At 41.6% G+C, this 19,958-nt stretch overlaps 1 protein-coding gene across 4 annotated transcripts; it reads right to left on the bottom strand.

Annotated features, from left to right (window-relative positions):
- Positions 1 to 1,204: 1,204 nt before the first annotated feature.
- Positions 1,205 to 19,835, bottom strand: LOC113010106 (abl interactor 1-like). Of its 4 annotated transcripts, XM_026148972.2 has the most exons (11): positions 19,581 to 19,825; positions 14,970 to 15,137; positions 10,977 to 11,153; positions 7,882 to 7,896; positions 7,300 to 7,403; positions 6,923 to 7,063; positions 6,101 to 6,201; positions 5,480 to 5,695; positions 3,857 to 3,946; positions 1,586 to 1,771; positions 1,205 to 1,504 (listed from the first exon to the last, which is right to left on the bottom strand). In XM_026148972.2, exons 1-11 carry the CDS (start codon positions 19,695 to 19,697, stop codon positions 1,329 to 1,331), a joined length of 1,491 nt encoding a protein of 496 aa, XP_026004757.1. In that variant the 5' UTR covers positions 19,698 to 19,825; the 3' UTR covers positions 1,205 to 1,328. The 4 variants fall into 4 exon arrangements, with proteins under 4 accessions (XP_026004757.1, XP_026004755.1, XP_026004754.1 ...); XM_026148970.2 differs by lacking the exon at positions 3,857 to 3,946 and having other exon boundaries at positions 19,581 to 19,835; XM_026148969.2 differs by lacking the exon at positions 7,882 to 7,896 and having other exon boundaries at positions 19,581 to 19,824.
- Between the last annotated feature and the right edge of the window lie 123 nt (positions 19,836 to 19,958).

Genomic DNA, 19,958 nt, shown 5'->3' with positions numbered 1-19,958 from the left:
TAAAGCACCGCACCAGCAACCACTGAAAGAACAAACAAAGCCTAAAGGTTAGTTGATACTTTGGAGATGGCAACGCTTGTGTTTGTGATAAAAGCCATGATGGAAATAAAAGTCATCACAGTTACCGCTAACTAATCAGTGCACAATGGAAACAACATGAAAAAAAAACAAGAAAGCCACACGACTTAGTCCTTCCTCTGCTTCGCGTCACGAAGCAGCAAGCACGTGAGCGCTCTGCTACAGTAGCTGGACAGCATCGACAAATACAGTGATGGCGATCAAGACGATATAGTTGTGACCTAACGTAGAAAAATAAATGCCTGTACACAACCACTTTGCCTGAATCACGTTAAAATGGCACTGTGGGTGATGAATAAAATTAATTTTCAAGTAAAAATAAAGTAAAAAGTAAAGTAAAAAATTCTCAAAACATCCACTCTTGGCACCACGCCCTTCCCCCCACCCACTGACGCTGATGGAAACACTGGTGAAACACACTGACAAATGTACTGTACTGGCAGCTTCTCACATTACAGTTTATATACAAGTTAGAGAACAGAAAGAGACTCCATCAGAAAGAAGAAACTCTTTTCTTTTTTTTGCGATCAGTCTATACACTCACTTCAACCCCCACCAACAGCAGAGAGCATACTGAATACACAGCTCCTTCTGGCCATTATCCTCCTTAATATATTTTTTAAACACCTTGTGTGATTTGGACGTCAACGGCACATTCAGCTGTGTCCTAATGCACTTGATGACGTTCGTTTGTCCTTTTCAGGTCTCTGATAATGTAAGATCGTTGTTTTTCAAAAGGAAGGAAAGAGCTGGTCTGATGGTCTACAGTACAAATAAACGAGAAGGAAAAAGTGTGCAGCACTTTACCGTAAAGCGGTTACACTGTCTCGGTAAAACTGTAGCAGTGCGTCACTTTCTGGATCTACTGCATACTCGGAAAAAGCAACACTACATCTAGATTTACTCTGTATCCACTGAAGTTGTTATTGATGTACGTCATTTTGTCGTGAGGCAAAATGTTGCTGTTTGATGACAGTGGTGGGAAAAAAAGGCCTTTACTTCCAGACACAGGCCTTGCAAAGCTTCAACACCCTCCTACTTTGTGCGGCATCTTATTTATGTATTTATTTTTTTAATAGGGCAGATCAAACCCTTTCCTCTCCCCACAAAAGAAGAAAACTACTTATTAATTCACCATGGCACTTCATTCCAAACTGTATGAACTGCTATCGCTGCGCCGCATACGTCTGTACATCTTCACGGATTACCTCTGCAGCGCCATCACGTGTGGGGTTTTTTGTTTGTTTTCTTTAGTCAGCATAGTGCATGATCGACTCAACATAGTTTCCAGGGAAGAGTCCAGTGACGCCGTTGCAGACGCCTTCGAACCAGCCATCGTCGTTCTTCTTGATTATGTAGATGATGGCCCCTTCCATGAAGGACAGCTCGTCCTCCTTGTCCTTGGAGTAGTCGTAAATGGCCACAACTGTGGAAAATGAAAAAAACAGTAAAATGGCTCATTGCACTGGTGAAAGTCTAAATACAATGATTAACTCGGGGTACTAACCTTTCTCTAAGTAATTCTTGGGAGCCCACTGGGGGTCTCCATCAGCATAGGGATCGTTGTAGTGAACCACTGCGGCCTCCTCTTCCTCGTAGTCTACAGGTGGAGGCGGAGGAGGGGGAGCTGGCTCTTCAAAGACACCAATGTCCTCTGGGGGAGGTGGAGGAGGTGGGGCTGGGCTGTCTGTTACTGAAGCACGGCAGGAAGCAGAGGTGATAAGGCATTAAAGAAATAATGAGGAAGGAGTGTGTTCAGATCTCTCAGTCTGGGGATATTTCAAAATGTTCTCTTGCACTGTGATAGTGTTCACCTTTCAAAATCCTATATATTTTTTCAACATGTTACTGTTATGGCCTGGTCAGGTCAGAGAGACTAGTGTGCACCATGCACCGTTTCTTATATTTATTTTAACATATATAATTATCAAGCAACTATGATCTAAATCATTCCAAGTCTTCTAACTGTGTACACACATTAAATGTTCAGTGATTTAACTGCTCACTAGAGGGCAGCTGTGGGTCCCTTTAGTTTTTAATTGGACACTGATCCTGCAGCATCAGTTAATACTAGCACTGATCCAAGTCCCCGTGGCACTCATTTACTTACTAATCATTTATTATTATTATAAACTTCCTATCAGTGAAACATCAATACATCTTCTGCACTACAAGTGGCTGTTTACAGTTCCCGAAATATTCAGTTAACATTATAAAACAGTCACTCTGTATCACTTCTGTAAACGTGAAATCTCTCAGAGGATGCTGAACTTTCCTGGACACAGTTGTCCTCAGTAGCCGTTGCAGTCTTTCTATTTATTACTTCTAGTACTACAACTACCAGCCATGTTCTTCAGTTTATCCTGTAGTTGTTTAAGTAACGGTGGCGCTTAATCACACCTGAATGTGTTTTCTTCTTTCTTTAAATGACAGGATTCATTTAGTAGCTGTGTTATGCAACCACACACGTACTGTAACACTGTATGATTTGCATTTTTAAATTCGTCCAGTGAGAAGTGAACAGCGGCACTTCTCAAGCGCATACTTCACAAGAATACGACGTGATAAAATGGGTGGATTGGTGTGATTTTGAAAGCCCTGACTTTTTTCAGTCTTTTAACCAAATAAGTTCTCGTGCTAAGAGAGTCCTCTTGGAGCAGGTCTCCCTGCAACTTTGTAGTCTCGAGCCCAGTGATTAAAGAGAAACTGCACATCTGATCTAATTCATAAGCTTGCTCTTGAATTAAAGAACTGGCACAGGGGACTGAAATTAATGCAACTCTCCAATCTGCCTGCATAACCTTTTTTACAACAGGTCCAACAGCTCACTTTGGAGCTGTTAACAGCTGAAAACGCTTCGCTATAAAACAATAGCTGACTTTGGTTTTATTTCCCCTTGTATAAACACCACATACATTAGGCTTTTAGTAACGCAATATACTTCAGGCAAAGACAGAGCAAGACCATTCCCATTAAAAAAACATTAAAAGGCACTTGTACTGGTCCCCGTTTCTTTGTTTTTTTCCTAGTATTAAAGTGCTTCTCTTTGTGGCATTTTCTCACAAGAACTCGCTCGTTAAACATCAGTATTTTCTGTGAGGTGACCTCTTTTTAGCAGCAGACCTTTTCTTTGTTTAGTCAAAGTGATTAGTGTTCAGACTAACCAATCAGCTCTTCTTCCACATGCACATTAATCCCTGTTGCTGGTGGTGGAAATATAAAACGTGCCGCTTCCTGTGCACCAGAAAAACAAGAGAAAAGCCACCAGCTGATTTAGCAATAATTATTAGTTTAAGGCCAGTTTAAAAAGTGCAAACTAAACACTATAACTCCATTGTTCATGTCGTTCCATGACTCGTGCAGAACTGTTCTTCGGTTCACTGAACTAGGGAGACACAGATAGTTTGATCTCTGCGTCTTTGCAGACAAGCGGCTGGTGAATCAGGATGCAGCAGCGGGTCACATTTTCTCTCCTCAGTGGACTGAGAGCTTTCAGTGATCTATCACCATGGCAACAGACAGACATCTGAGGGTGCTCCACCCTCAGCCATGCATCCAGCGCGATAAGGTAGTGTGAGTGTAGCAGTGTGTGGGTCCTGAAATGTGCTCAGAGCCCTGTCTAGTGCACTGGTGACGTTGCGTAAATTTTGTGCATGCTGAGGTTCATACCTGTGACTTTTGCACATGGCTGTGTTTGTACAGTCTACATTTCTAACTTTAACGGTACATGCAGGTATACCACATAAGTGTATGTTTCTGTCTGCTTTCTACTACTTACTGCTCTCCTGCATTCTGGCCACGAAGCCGGTCAGGGGGATCTGTGGGGTCAGCTGGACCACAGGAGGAGGAGGTGGAGGAGCCACAGACACTGGAGCCACAACAATCAGGCAGAAGGAGCAGCCGAGAGACAGAGAGCAACGGAGGTGTTTGGACAGGGAGAAAGACAGAAGACACAGAAAAAAGAGCAAAAGGGCATCACAGAGAAGAGAAAATCCAAATTGAGCATGTTGCAAAAGAAAGAGGGGAGGGGAGACAACAAAAAGCTTGTGAGCAAGCAAAAATAGCACAGAAAGCATTGCTGAGCAACTCGATTGAAAACTTCCAATCAGTGTTCTTTTGTGCTGCGTTTTTCAAGCTGGGCCGAACAGGCCTTCATCTAATCTCAGCCTGAGAATCTACCTCATCAGCATCTGTTTTAAAAATCAAACGCAAAAGCTGCAGCGTTTTCAACGCGGTGAAAGAAGTGCAAAGCACGACGCAGACCCAGAAACATGACAGCTACAGCTGCAAGATAACGCTTCAGGAAGACAGATACGGCTTCTCAAAGAATTTGCAGGAATCTCACTAGAGCAGTATTTTTGGATGCAGTTCAGCATTTTGGCTCACCTACACCCTTCACTTAAAAAACCTGTACCAACATAACCTGCATACATTCCCCTTAAAAATCTTTTTGCTGCACTGTCTCATCGTAAGATTAACCCTACAGACAAACAGAAAAACACAGCTGTCCTCACTCAAAGACATGATGTCACACACAGGCATGCCAGGTCTGACTCATAAATCACATGTATCGAGAGGGCGTCTGTAACCTCGCTGAAGTAATGTCCTAATATTCCATCGCGCTTTCACATCTATCCACAGCTACACCCTGTGAGATCAATGAGCTCCATCGTGTAATGAAACAGCTTTTTGTGCTGTTAAACCTCTGTAACATCCACCACGTGTCCAAACGTACCTTTTAGCTTCATAAAATTATAACAACTACACAGCAGACATCATCAAGATTATGCAATGTCTCAGTTAAAGCCTGTGGCTAACCAGGCTCAGTGTCATTGTCTCTCTCTCGCTTCTCGACAAGACAGACAGCCTCCTCCTTCTGTATTCTGTGCCAAGAAAGACAGTTTGTCCTTTGAGAGGAGCCATTAGAGGAGAATGGCTCAGAGAGAAGCCTGCCAAAATAAATTCTCCTCATTTGACAGAAAATATGCATTATGTCCTGGGTTTTCCCTCGTCTTGCAGCTGCGAGCATTTTCTACCCTGAAATGCCATCTGCCTGCTCACCGGTCTCCCTGAACAAGAACCTTCCTCCAGCTGACTAAAATAATAATGTCATAACTCAATTAGAAAAGCTAATGTAACACTCCGCGTAGCAGGGCAGAGGTGGGGAGGATTCAACAACCCCGACTTCTGTTATTACAGTTCATCATTCATTTTCATTAGCCCCTGAAAAGGCTAGCCCGCATAGCTGTTAGACGAAGAGGACCAAACGCAGAAGTATGAGTGGCCAAATTCTAAATGCGTATTTCATTATATTAGGACAGGATGTGAACTTCTTGCTCCCGAACCTATTTGTGCAGATTATCTCTAAACACCAAGTGCTTCAGGAGTCCTTTGACATTACCTGGGTTCTGAGTGTATGTTGGGCCTCCGTTAAGATGGGGCTGCTGGGAGGAGACGGAGGGTGCGCGGCGATACGTGCCAGTGGCCGACACCATGGAGGCTGAGGAGGTGGTGGAAGAGTTGTGACGGGAGATCTGGCGGGAGATGGTGCCAAACTGGGACATGGGGATGGGACCCAAGCCGGGGCCCTGGGGCACAGAGGCCGACGATGGGGCCACTACAAGAGGGGAGAGCCGGTGTGAGCAGCATTTATATTCAATTTACTTTATTGAACACACCACTACACTTGCTCTCTCTGTGCCCAGTGTCCCAGATTTCCTTCATGCCTTGGTCAGAATTTTCTTGCATAGCAGTTTCTTTACTATATATTTAATACTGGTTTGAGCAAAAGGTCAAAAACATGGTTATGAAATATACATTTTCAGTAAGGCTATATGCCTGCGGCACTTTTTCCATTATTATAATGTGACAGAATACACAAGAGTAAATCTACATCCTGTCAGTTTTCTAAAAAAACAAAAAAAAATCTATCCCAACTTCTATTCCAGATTTAAAGCAAAACTTTGCTCAGTTTAGAGTCACATGCAGGAGACGAGGAGACACAGCAGCGCTGGGAGCTCACCTTGCCCCATACTGGGAGGAGAGGGTGTGGGAACTGCTAGAGGGACACCGACTCCACTGCCTCCACTGTTCTCCCTCCCACCACTGCCACCACTGCTGCCACTGCACGGAGAGCAAGGGGAGAGTTCGTGGCAATCAGTAGAAATGTGTGAGACAAACTTAATTACATAACAAAGTTTGACATCCTATCATTAGTCTCTCATATGCCACTCTGTCTGCAACAATGTGCCCATCACTATGGCAACCAATATCGATTTCTGCGAAGAAGTTGCGGCGCACGTAGAAGAGAAGTTTATGTAGAAAAAAAGGAAGAGATCTAAAGGTCAAAAACACAGACTGAAGGAATTAATAAAGAAATGTAAATATCTCATTTTTTAAAAGTCTTATCTGCTGATTCCTATTTTACTAATAATTTTTTACATTTTTTTGTAACCAGACATTTCAATTTGAAAAAACACTGGTGTTTCCCTAGTGTCAGGAAGGTTATCTGATGTAAAAAGCAGCATTTTTAAATAAGAAAACACTAATCAGCCCTTTCACATTGTCTTCATATCTGCACCAGGTTAGAGGGCCTCGTCAGTCTCACTGAAAAAAGTTACAAGCTCCCCATTCCTACAGAAAACAAACTGCAGCATGTCTCACTTTATCTAACACATTTTAAATGCTCTGGTCATTTCTTTACATTATTGCTTACATCGGCTTATTTCACTCCTCTCAAGTGGTTTAAATGCATATACTTAACATTTGTGCCCCATTTACCTGTAGTTCAGCTGTAACGTGGTAAACAGCAATCGAAAACAAAGTTTAAATGGATCTGTGCTACCTGTGTGTCCTGGGTCTCTGATTGAGAGATGCTGTGCGCGCGGGGCTGTGCTGGCTCCCGAGTCGGGCCGGGCTCGTCATGTAGTCATTTGGCACCACTGGGGGCTTCACAGGCTCCAGTGTTTTGTAGGGAGTGTTACGTCTGGAGTCAGGTGAACACAGGAAAGAGGAAAGTAGAGTTTGTTTTCAGTTTCATGAAAGTAATAGAATAAAATAAAGAATAGGGAAACTTTAAACATTTGAACTGTTTGCTAAAATATATCTCTGCATTCATAACCTACTGTGTGTTTCATTGGTTTGGCAGGAAGCCCCAGTTTAACAGAGACCAGATGGGACCACAACCTCTTACACCACGCAAGTTAAACTGTAGGTTCTTACCCAAGGGTACCACGACCAGCCATGGGAGGGCTTGGAGGCTTCTGTGAAGGTGGGTTGGTCCTTGAAAGGGTCCCCCCTCGTCCCGCCGCATTGTTCCCATGTTGCTAGACAAAAAAGAGCAAGTTAAAAGGCTGTTTTTCTGTAACGTAGCGATTTTCCTACCAATGAACCTGACTCTCAGGAGTCATTTCAACGATGATGAACAAGCAAACTCGGATGAGGTTCACCTGTACTGTATGAATGGAGAAAACACAAAGCACCAGTATGAAGGTGTCTATTGTCTTACATAAAGAGTGTATAATTAATAGTAATAGATGGATGAAGAGATTGTAAATCTAATTATACAACATACACATGAAATATCTTATTATATATACACTGATCCTGCTTTATTGGACTGCCTTTGCACCAAATCCGATTAGTTTCTTACTGTAAAAAAATGTGTAACTGATTAAAGGTGCACATCCTTCTATGCGTCTCAAAGGTAGAAAGACATGTTTCATGGCTTCATGGGCACCTTGATAATGTGGCTCTGAACATCAATTTATGGACAATAAGAGGAGAAATACAAGCATCTCTTACCTTGGCCTTAAGCCACTGAGTGCAAGCAGGCAGAAAGAGAAGACAAAAAACAAGCTCATTGGTTAAAGACTGGTAACAGTAACTTTGTACCCACACTACATGATGCTGACAGAGAATCAAGAAGAAAAAAGGAAGGGAGTGTATTGGTGTGTTCAGAGCAAGTGTGAAGTAAGGCTTTTCACATGAATACAGTTGAGTGTATTTAGACCATTTCACCACCACAAATACTTTTATGTGGGAAAGACTGTGAACCACTACCGTGTGTGTGCTACTAATTTTCCAGGTCACAGACTGCTCATCACACTGAATCTATAATTGCAATTTTAATACTGTTCAAACTATACTTCATTATAAGCCAAATTCTAGCAGCATAAAGGAGGTTCAATTTATAATAATATAAAACTGAGGAAAAAGGCAACTTAAAACATTAATACATTTAATGTTTATCTGATTATTATATATTATTATTGCTAGCCTTTAATGTCAGTTACTCCTATGTTCACTTGAACACCTGCCTGCAGTAGAAGTCACACTAAATAACCCAATTTAGGTTTTAACCAACACAGAGGAAGCGCTCGCTTCCTTTTGGTCCACTTTGTACACAAACATTTGAAAAAAAAAGGACATGGAAACACTGTTTATGTTTTGTTTTGTCCCCTCTATGTCTGTATCTGGATCTGTGTTACAGACTGTAATCAGGATAAGAGTCACTTTAGTGTCTAGTCGAGGAGCGGCTGAGCTACATGCTTTAAGTGTCGTACCAGGAAAATAAAAAATTGGGTAGTAAAGTGGTGTGAGGTCATAAATAACAACAGAGTCTCTGAGTGGCTGTAATGTGGCTAAACCTATCACCATGGTAACTGCCAGAAAATGCCAAAAAAAAAAGCCATTACGGTGAGGGGTTGAACACAGTCGTCCACACATGCATGAATGGGTCTTTCCAAGTTCGAGAATGATTTCCCATCTATCCGTGGATAAATTCCCCTGGACGTGGGGGAGAAAAGGGATGGGGGTGGATGAGTGCTCCTCTAAAGCTTGAGGGAATCCACCTCAGCCAAGAGGAAATGGGCTGTGAGGATAGAGCGCTAATAAGCTGCTAATATTTCCCAGCACGGCAGGAACACAGCCCAGACTCATAAATGCAGGAAAGCAAAATTACAAACATACCCCCACACCTGCATTAATATACCTCTGAATATAGTGTATTTCTATGTGGCGGCTGTAACAGTAGTGAATAGGGGTCGAAACTATATCACAATATCTCAAAGAAATCTGCAATAATGATTTTTCTGACTTCATAGAAAAAAAATAGTGAGCAGTGTCTTTTATCAGTGATTGGAGTTGGAGATACAAACAAAGTCAAGGCCATTTTCCTTCTTTTCTAATGAGCTACTGTCACTTTATTTTGAAGTCTAAATCTAAATATAGCGACAAGGTGCCATGAGCAACAGCATACTGCTAGGAGCAGTGGTACCATTAAAATCTTGATATCCTTTCTTGATATCCAATCACATTCATTCTTATAGTACAATAATAGTGACACAGTGACTAAGCATAAGTCAAATATAAGAAGAAAACTAACCTGGATAATGTTTCCCTGCTTAACCCGTTAAGAAAAAGTCAGTTAACTTTGAAACTTCAGCAGTCACCAAATAAAATCCCACCAAAAAATTAAATCTAACTCTCGCACACTGACTTGCTTGCTGTTATATTTCACAAACACCTGATTGTAGTTTAATACATGTACAGCAAAATGATGTGCAGGGGATACTGTGCAAGTCTTTCTCTGACACACCTATGGCACATTCAGGTGTGCAGATATTTAGTCGGGCCACACATATTGAAAAATGTCTGGGATGCTGTCTCTTGGGTCGAGCTTTTTGAGCAGTTCACAGATTTATATATGTGTGCATGAGAAACAAACTGTATACATTCTCGTTTGCACAAATGCACATTCATAAGCGCCTTTACATACATACACAAGTAGCCAGGAAGAGAATTAAAAAGGAGCCAGCAGCCAGAGAGCTTTGAATCCAAAAATGCATTTCACAAGCCCAAACTGATTATCTAAACCTATTTAAAATAAGTCAACTTCATTACATTCACAATGCTCATCCAAATGTAGACTCGTGTCTTAGAAGCACGAACTGCTGTTTCCTTTTGCAGATTTCCAGATGGACAAAAAAAGAAAAGATTGCAGATTTTCTTGCATCTACAATGTGCTGATTTCTGCAGAGATCTGTCATTTCTATCATTCCTGAATGATGCTCAATTTGCATAGTGGGCCATGCCAAATCCATCTCAGTGTGAGCCAGCTCTCAAAGGAGGAAACACTAGCTTTTGAATTTGAATCAGCGGATGTTTGAAAATCAGCGGACAGCCACTATCTCAACAGAGACAGACCAGGGGAAAGGGATACAGAGGCCAACTGACACACACGCACTATGGAAATTTATGACACAAGCAATCAGTGCGTATAACTGTGTGTGCACGCTGACACAAGCACAGACACACAGTCTTGTGAAATAGAGGAAGAGAGGGGCGAGGAGAGGATGGATCATGGGGAGAGAGAATAAAAAAAACTGAAGAATGAGGCGGAAGAAAGACTGAAAGATTTTTACTTTTTTTTTTACAATTTGAAGAGAGTGTGATGGTGTGAGTAACACTTGGCTATGATAGTTCCCTCAAAAACACACACACAGTCGATTAATAACTAGCAGCTTGGGTAATTGTTACCGGGCATGAAAAACTCTTGCCTGTGCAGCTATTCTTGGATGGGCTGAAGTGTTTCCGTGCTTAATCAACTAAAAGGCCAGCGTATTGATCAGCTCGCAGCCTGGGTGGGAGTGTGTGAATGAATTATGAATGCAGACAGTGAGGATGCTCACATGCAAGTACCAGGTGTAAACTTGACTAAGTATGTGTATTCCTCTCTGGCAAAATTGATTACTGGGAGAAAACACGGCAATTTATCAAAGTAATGGACAGATGCAACAGTTTGGTAGTAATTATGGTGGAATAGTGCAGAGACGACTTTACTCTTACTCCTTGTTAGAAGGTTTTTATTTTAACACAATGAAGAATATTTTCCTTACCTTGACGCCGTGTCCTACATCATCCAGCAGCGTGTAGTCGATAGGCTTTCGAATGTAGCGCACCGGCCGCTCCATGTTGCCCGGAGCGATGATCTTGTGGGTACGAGAGGTGTTTTTGTTTGTGGTCAGGATGCCGATTTCTCGGCGGGCCACCTTCTCCTTATGGATGTCCACGGTCTGTTTGAGGAAAATATAATATGGTCACTTCCTGTTTTCTAAGGTGGGCCTGTAAATTTGCTTTTAATGTAGGGAGGTGATACGGCATGTAACTGAACGCTAAAACCATGTGCTTTTATTCTTTCATATTTATTTATACTATGATGAAATTATGTTGATGTGCCCACACACATCAACAAGTGGATGAGCTGGTGATCAAACCACCAACCTTCGCCCAAAGCGAAGGCTCGTTTTAACTTCTGAGCCATCATAGTGCACTGCAGTGAAAACTGTTGTTGACAACAATTTAATTCAAGACAATTACACTTAATTTGAAGCTGATTTTCAAAGAGAATATGTGTAAATGAAATACGCGAGAACTACTGTTATTTGACAGCTTCTAGCTCTGTTGTGTGCGCTGTTCACAACCAATTTTTTGGCTACTGTGCACAGAGTAATCTATGTTTAAAACTGTTACACCATCACCAGCTTCTATTGCTTAATATAGTTTCAACCAGCATTCAAAAGCTGCAAAGTGGACATGTAGTTGTACAAAAAAAAAGTCAGCATCTGTTTACAGCAATTCAGTAACAACAATGTTACAACAATTGTTATTTATATATATATATATAGAGAGAGAGAGAGAGCACTAGGGGCGGTGGCTCCCAAGCTAGGCAAGTAGCTCCAGCAGATCCCGGGAACAACAACAGATCTCTGTCCAAAAGAGCACAGTCCTAGGAACGGCGACGATACAGCGCAGGACCCTCAAGCTCCCAGGCCTCTGGTAGAGGACCCGAGCTTGAAGGATAGACCGGGGTGAGAGGGGAATTTATATATTATATATATATATATATACATTGCAAATGGACACAAAGAAATATACTATAAGAATAACATGTGTTTTAGAGCTTCATTTAATTATCTTTAAACATTTTTCCAACCAAGAGACTCAAAATCTGAGAAGAACTGTCAAGTTGTGCTACCCTCTCACTGTGTCTGAGATGAAGTCTCTGAGCTCTATCATCTATTTATCTGAGTGTGTGTGTGTGTGTGATATTGTAGGCTCTTTCTTTAGGAGAGGAAACTGAAGTGACACGCCCAGCTTCAGCTGGGAAGTTACAAAAAAGACCTGCCCATTTCCTGCCAGTAACAGGCGAGCTGAGGTGCAGTGTAGATTAGAGAGAGTGAAAAAAACAGAAGGACAGAGAGGCACAGAAATGAGAGAGAGGCACACAAGACAGAGGCACTAGAAGCTGATTCTGGGGCGTTTACAGTAATTAAAAAGAGATTGAGAAGAGAAGAAAATGATGAAATAGAAAAGGAAACTTCACTTTAGAGCTACTTTCCTCTGTATGCATTTCCTCTGTGTTTACATTGCTAAATGCATCGAGACATAACTGTTATCTAATGAGTGACGACAGCAATGTCTGCCCTTCATGATCTTTTGCGATCTCATTTTCTTTTGTAATCTCTTTAATAAACATCTGCCTGTCTGCTCAACCCTGTGGAGTGTGTTTTTGACAACAGATGGTACAGATGGTAACTCTCACTGCCAGAGCTATACAGTGGTGTCATTCTATTAAATCTGTTCTTAAGCAGATGATCATTCTCTGCAGAGCAACTGAGCGAGCTGAAATGTCTGCACCAAGTATGGTTTTAAGACATGTAAACGATGAATTTATATGTCAATGATTTCATGTATAGTTTGATATTAACTAAATCCAAACAACTAATACGGTTGATGCTATATTTTACGGTAAAGAGGTGTCCATAAATGTGTCGCCACAATCTTTTGAATTTACACTGCAATATAGAGTAATGCGAAGTTGATCCTGCGCTTAAGAGGATTGGACCAACTGAAATGGAGCTGAAAAAGGCACAAGTGGGTCATTGAGCTGATGGATGACAATTTCGGGGAATGAACTGAGAGATAAATCAGAAAGAAAAGACAGAGTGAAAGTGGAAAAGAAACCAAAGTGTAGAGTTTCAGATCTCCAACAAAATCAAAAGGAAGCATGTCCATTTTTATCCATAACCATTTAATTCAGGTTCTAATTCAGATTTCTCCTTTGATTAGACATGCTGCTGCTTTGCATTTTAGGGATTAGCCTGTACTGTATATTTCTGCCAAAGACTTTTCTGCTGAGGCCTTTTAAATCAGACATGGGTTTGGCAGCAGCGTTTGCCCACCTTTCTTTCTAGAATGATAAATTGATAAAGTGCCACAGCAAAGCAAAGTTAAATATTCATTTTGTGTAGAGAGAAAAGCCATTATGGGGTATATGTAAAGTTAATGATCTTTTCCTGAACTTTTAAACGATTCAAGCAGATTTAAAGCCATCTGTGTTTTCAGGGGCATGCATTTTTTTTCACCCCATCATTGAGTTTATGAGACTGGTTTTGTTTGCTTCTTTACTTGTGGTTAAATTTTGCATTTCCATTTTGCATGAAAAAATTATCAGAGGTGTGGCATGCCCCACCCTGGAGGAAATTAACCTTTGGAGCCGATTCATACACTAATCTGAATCAAGACATTTTTGGAAGGATTCTTTATCGTTGCAAAAAAACATTGTGCCATATCTTCATGAATATATATCAAACCGAAAGAATAAAAATTGGGAAACACTTTTGGTGAAAGTATTCCAAACTGACCTAGATCCAGATGTTCTTCTGGATCCACGGACTCAATTCATGCATGGTGTCAAATAAATGCAGCCATGGAGAAGGCATGCAGTATTATGGACTGCTATTAGATTTTCACGCACGCGAGGCAGCTTGCATGAACTAAAAAAGACATAACCGGTTAGCTTGTTCATAAGATGCTGTTGTGGTTTCCTGTCTAAGAATCTTTTTGAAGCTGTCTTGATTGCCTGTAAATCAAATTGCAGAATTTAAATTAAAAACCTAATTCTCTGAAATGTATAGCACAAGCTTGCTTTGATGGTGTTGTGAAAAAGGGCAGATATGTTCGCAGAATGCCATGTAACAGAATAAAAAGCATGGCCTCACTTTGCTTTTACAGCTTCAGCAGTACAGAAAGAAAAATATGTGACTACTAGAATCAATCTAGTGGTGAAACGAGTGTTTTTCTAGCTATGAAATGACAAAAAAGGCTGCAGTGAAACATTGTGGCCAGACTAAAGCTGATAGAAGTCGCTTCTCAGTTACGATCAGGTGAACGTACTGACTCAACAGTTTCTCTTCTGTGCTGCTGCACGTCAAGGGTGCCATTGGGTGTGAAGCAGAAACATCAAGTAGGGGAAGTAAAGCGCTACTGAGCACCTTTAAAGGATTGAGAATAGTGTTTGGTTGTCCGCTGTGAGATTGCACCTGACTGCTACCGCTCCGCAGTTTGCAGAGTAAAGTGGGAGCTGAAAATGCAAGCTAGAGTGCTGGCGTCAGGGTTTCACTTCATTCTGACAGGCTTAATGAAGCGCACAGGGAGGGGACGGGACATTCAATGGCTGACAGGCAGGGTGGCCGCATGAAGCGCACACAGAGGAACAGAGACGGAGAGAGAGAGGACTGCTGATGAAGCAAGCGGGACTGATGAGGGACTGTGGAGGATTGGCAGCTCCAGCATGATCCATGCCCCCGCCATATCTGTCAGTCTTTATAATACATGAATGTGCCATTGTGCAGTTTGGTATTATGACACTGAATAATAGCAGACTGTGGCATTTTACTGTACTTGAATAACTTTTATCTAGAGAGGAAAAACCTATCTTTGTTCATTTGATGGATAAAGCAGCGATTAGACTGCTAAAATCAGAGTTGACCTTCTTGGCTGATGATTCAAATCCCATGCACAAATACCGAATCTGTTGTGGTGCGTACCTGGGAGATGTGGTTGATGGACGATTCCATGCGTCGTAGTTGCGAGGCTTGAATATCCAGCAGCTGCAGCACATTGTTTGCTAAGGCATTGATCTGGTAGGCCACGCTGGCCAGAGACTGAGTGGTGTAGGCTTTGGTCTCCTCCAGGGCCTTCTTCTTGTCTTGAGCCTGGCAGGGAGAGGGAGAAGAACAAACTGATGTAAAAAACAAGTCAGTGGAAATGTGTGTGGGTGGAAGAAATGGAGAATTTGGCAGAAGAAAGTAAGGAGTAAAGTCCATAAAAGCAAGACAAAATGCTGTACTGTAATTGTTCCTCTCCTATCAGTTGTGTGAGCTGCAGAGTGAGAGGGCAGTTGTCTACAGGGAATAGTATTTGACATCCTCTCTTTGCTGGTTTTAAACTGCAAAGCCATGTTACGATCTGAAGGGAAGTGAAGGAGAAAAGTTTGTGATTCTGTGAAGCAAAGGCTTTGTGGACTACTACACAGCCTGAAATTGGGACAATGTCCGAACAACTCCGACGGGCAACATGGGACAGGTGCACAGTGGGATTCGAGCCCAGAAAACAGGAATGCCAGGACATTTCCCAAATCTCCACCCGGCTGTGCAAACCATCTGCTTCTGGATGCCTTTAAATAGCAATGTGACTGAACGGACATATTTATAGTTTGGAAACAAAACGGGAGAATGCGGCCACACATTGAAGCACTCCAACAGCGAACTACCACAGAAAGACTACAACTTACAACTACTACACAATCTACACCTGACTTATAAACAATATATCGTTCTGCTTCTGTAATGTGTACAAAAACAGAAATGTGACACTTAAGATTGCCTCAGGTCATGATCTTCATGATTAAGCTCCACCTGTCCTAGCAGACTACAAGAATGCCAACGAATGTTTTAATCAATTATCATTAATTATTAGATCATGATAATCAATATTTTGATTTGCTGACATTGATATTCTGTCCAACCCCTATTTACAAACTGTGCCTACAGGGTCACACATTCACTGATGCTACTGTGATGACCTAATGTCCTGCCACCATGCAACGGTTTCACCAAAAGCTGTGTTTTAGATCAGGGTGCCTGCACCTGTTTCCGGACTGCTGATTGGCTAAACTTATCATGATAAGCAAATGTTTTTCAAATGTTGAAGTCTCACCTTATAGTTTTTTAAATGAAGAGTTCATAAGCATTCAGGCCGATTCACTGCTGTGTTGTATGCTGTACAGCTACTATATACATCAGTTATCACATGCAAGCTGTTTCCAAACCACCACGTGTTTACGTGTGCTTGGTAGCAAGAGGTTAAACACCTACACCATGACAGCACTTTTGAACATGACCACCAAACCACCTGCTCTGTGACCCACTGCGAGTTTAGCACAGAAACTGGTTTTCATACCTTAGGTTGGGAAAGGCTGACTTACATAACTCACTGGAAGACCTCACAGAGCTATTAACACACAACATGTGAAGCAATGCTAGGACAGTGCTTGGATACGTAGTGATTCTTGCATGAGCTTAACACGAGCACAAAGAGGTTTAAAACTAGTACTGCACAGAAACACACACATCTCCCTTATACACATTGTCCACTCTCTTTGGGATTTCGTATTAAGTTTACAAAAGGCTTTTTGTAGAGGCTCTAATTGGAATTCCTTTTTTGGTATGTGGAAGACTCCTATCTAAACAATGCGGTAAAATAAAGCAAATTCAGTGAAATACAATACTGAGACAAGAATATCCTCAGGAGTTATGAACAAAAAACACTATGAGTCAGAGGGGTGTCGAGTGAGTTGTAGTTTGGGGGGGGTTGGCAGGGCTAACATTCTTATATTACAGAAGGGTGAAATGAGTAATATGTGTGGTTACGCATACACAAACGATATACTGAAGCAAAACTAAGAACATAAATGTTCAGAACAATTTACACACCAGTGGGTTTGTAAAAAGCAGAACAATTTCACTGCGAGAGATGCTATTTTAATACACAAAGACCTTAGAAAGTTACTAAAAAAAACTGAGTCCTGCTTTCTTGTCTTCAGTTTGGTATGTGACACTTTTTCAAACAGCTTCTGATCTAAGAATAAAACTTGTGTCTTTTTCCTGCAGCCTGCCTGGGTAGATTTACATATCATGGCATGCAGTTTGTTTTTTTACATAGCGTCATCATTTCAGGTGACTGTGTGAGTTTATGAACGCAGTTTTAAAAACTGTCCACGTGGGATTATGCAGAGCTACTGTATCCAAGCTGATAACGTGGTTTGACAACTTGGGAGCAAAAGGCAGAAGACATTAGCATTTTCCGTGTTTGATTTTTACCCAGCACAATATAAGGATAAGCTACGTTGGCCTACATAATACTCTCAATCCCCTTCATTCCCTGTTGTGTTTGTCAAGTGTGTTTACATGCACGCAGGATCTGAGCTAATGTTTTTAACGTCCCTAAAGAAATCATTATTCGGGAAAAGCCACACACATGCGAGCATTTTCATATTCCAGCCATGATGTAGGAAATAAACCAAGCAGCAGCCCAGGGCTTTCAAACTCAGCAGTGAAAGGGAATCAAACTAGCACACAATCATTTTCAAACATTTTCAAATATATATAAGCTTATGATATTTTTCTGAAATTAAGGCCTGATAAAAATGTGGAACTTATATGACACTTCAAATCTCTTAATGCACAGAGTTATTCCTTAGTGCCTTTGTCTCATTCACCTACACATAAATGATTCATGGAGATAGTAAATCTTATCTGGGTGACACCAGCTGGCTCCAAAAAAACATCCCTGTGTTTTCTGCAGATGACTCACAAAATATGATTACATGGTTTATTGTTGGCTTCATGTGGTGCTGGGATTTTGACAGGAGCAACATTCAGTAGTGCTAAGAACAGACACTGCATTAAAAACAGGTGTGCCACAAAACACTTTGTTCCTCACTGTCCACTACAAATACATATGTTTCATTAATCAAAAATAAATAAAAAGGGATTCCTTTTTTGTTTTGTTTTTAGATGGATGGATGAACAGGGATTTGCATTTTTGATGAGCTCATATGTGAAGTACCTTTATATTCCACAACCTAAATAAATTTGAAACGACACCATGACAATTGGTTTTTCACTTCCTTTAGTTTATCAGTATCAAAAGAATCAATCTGATGTGACAGTCTTTTTGCTATTATTATTTATTGAGTGCTCCAAATTCCTGTTTCACAACATATGACACCTGGTCTGTAAACTAAAGCCTCTAAGCTCCTGCTTCTTAAAGCAGCTAAGTTTGCCACCAGGTGCATGCCATTTCCTCTCAAACCGTCCAACTGATCTGCAGAATAATAGCTTCCTGCATGATCTAGCTCTGAAAGTGTTGCCTCACAACACCGTGTAAGCCCATCAGTAGGAAACGTGCATTCAAGCAGTCTAACCTACATTGCATTTTTGATGACAACCGGGGTAAAGTGATCTGATGTGCTTTTACTGTGGGCTTTCAAGGCAGCACGGTGACGAAGAAATTGCCAAGCTGGAGCGCAGTTTCTGATTCAAAGTGGTCTTCTGTTCACACCAGACCATTGAAGCCACTTTGATGTCAGCTCCCAGTATTCCTCACATTTACTCAATGCACTCTGTGGGAGACTAACAACTGAGGTTTATTGTTAATACCTCATTTAGCCAGATGCCTCAATGCTTTACTGATTTTTTGACTTAATATTTAGTGAATATAAGCACAAAAAAACAAGCAGGCACACCTTTCATTAACCTGCACCATGCATGCAATCACAGGCATTATAAGATCCACACACACATTCTCTGGGGCCACGTTTTGCAGTAGACCGTTATATCAGGATCATTACACATTTATAGACTTGGACGAATTGCATGTAAAGTCTTTAGCACTTGGTTTACTTTGTGATGTATAAACTGGCAAGAAAGCTCACAGATGAGAAATGCCTTTAAATCCAGTGCTTAATGGCTAAAGGGAAGGGCTAATTCGTGAATATGCCACAGTTTTAGTGAGTTTCTAGTGAATAAATGTGTTATAATAATCGCTCTGTGACAGTATTACATTTTCAAAAATATACATACAATTGTTAGCTTTTGTATTTTAAACGACCAAAGGGAAGGCTCGAGCCTTTTTTTCGTTTTATAATACTGTTATGCCGTTTTCACGTGCGGTGAGCGTGCGGTTTTAGTCACGTAGGGAGGAAAAAAGAAGGAAAAAAATCGGTTTTGAGATTAGCCTCCTTCACAGGTACCTACCACAGAATGCAGTCAGTGACAACCTACTTAGTCATAACAACGACACACCCTCTAAAAGCCCCCAGCAGCTCTCAGCTCACCGAGGAAACCCTTTAAAAAACAGAAACCAGAGGGATAACGAAACACAGCCATGCCCGACATGGCACCGAGCGGCCCCTTAAACCAGCGTACCGGGAGAAAAGACCACTCGGTGTAGCTAGCGATTTGATAGTCGCTTTCGTTCCGACCAGCATTTCCTGCCCCTGTGGTTTCACTCACTCCCACTACAACACCGCAGACACGACGGTGATAAACCAGTAAATTCACCATATGCAAAGGCGGTTTTTAGGCGTTTCTTACCTGAACATAATTGTTTTCACAGTATTCCGCTACCCGGGACAGGTTCTGGTAGCTTTCCACGAGTGCTCTTTTACCGGCAGGGATTTCCTCCTCTAATAGCATTTGTAGCTCTGCCATCTTACATCCCTTTGCATTTCTCTCCTGCCTGTCCTTTTTCTCAGCGAGGCGAGGCGGTGATGCTGTGCTGTGTTGCTGAGAAAGGGGCTCCCCCGCCTGGCATTGTCGGGCCGCTGGCCTGCGATTCACAACAGCCCGTGACTAATCAGAGTTACGTTATAAGCGGTGAGAGCTGATTGGCTGAGAGGCCGAGGGAGAGGAGCCGTTGCCCAATGGCATTTTACTGCGATGGCATTAGTAATATCGCTTATAAACGCTGAT

This window comes from Astatotilapia calliptera, chromosome 18 (genome assembly GCF_964374335.1).
Source record: "Astatotilapia calliptera chromosome 18, fAstCal68.1, whole genome shotgun sequence".
NCBI lineage: Eukaryota > Metazoa > Chordata > Actinopteri > Cichliformes > Cichlidae > Astatotilapia > Astatotilapia calliptera.
The sequence above is the reverse complement of the archived record's forward strand: the minus strand, read 5'-3'. Positions and strand labels throughout refer to the sequence as shown.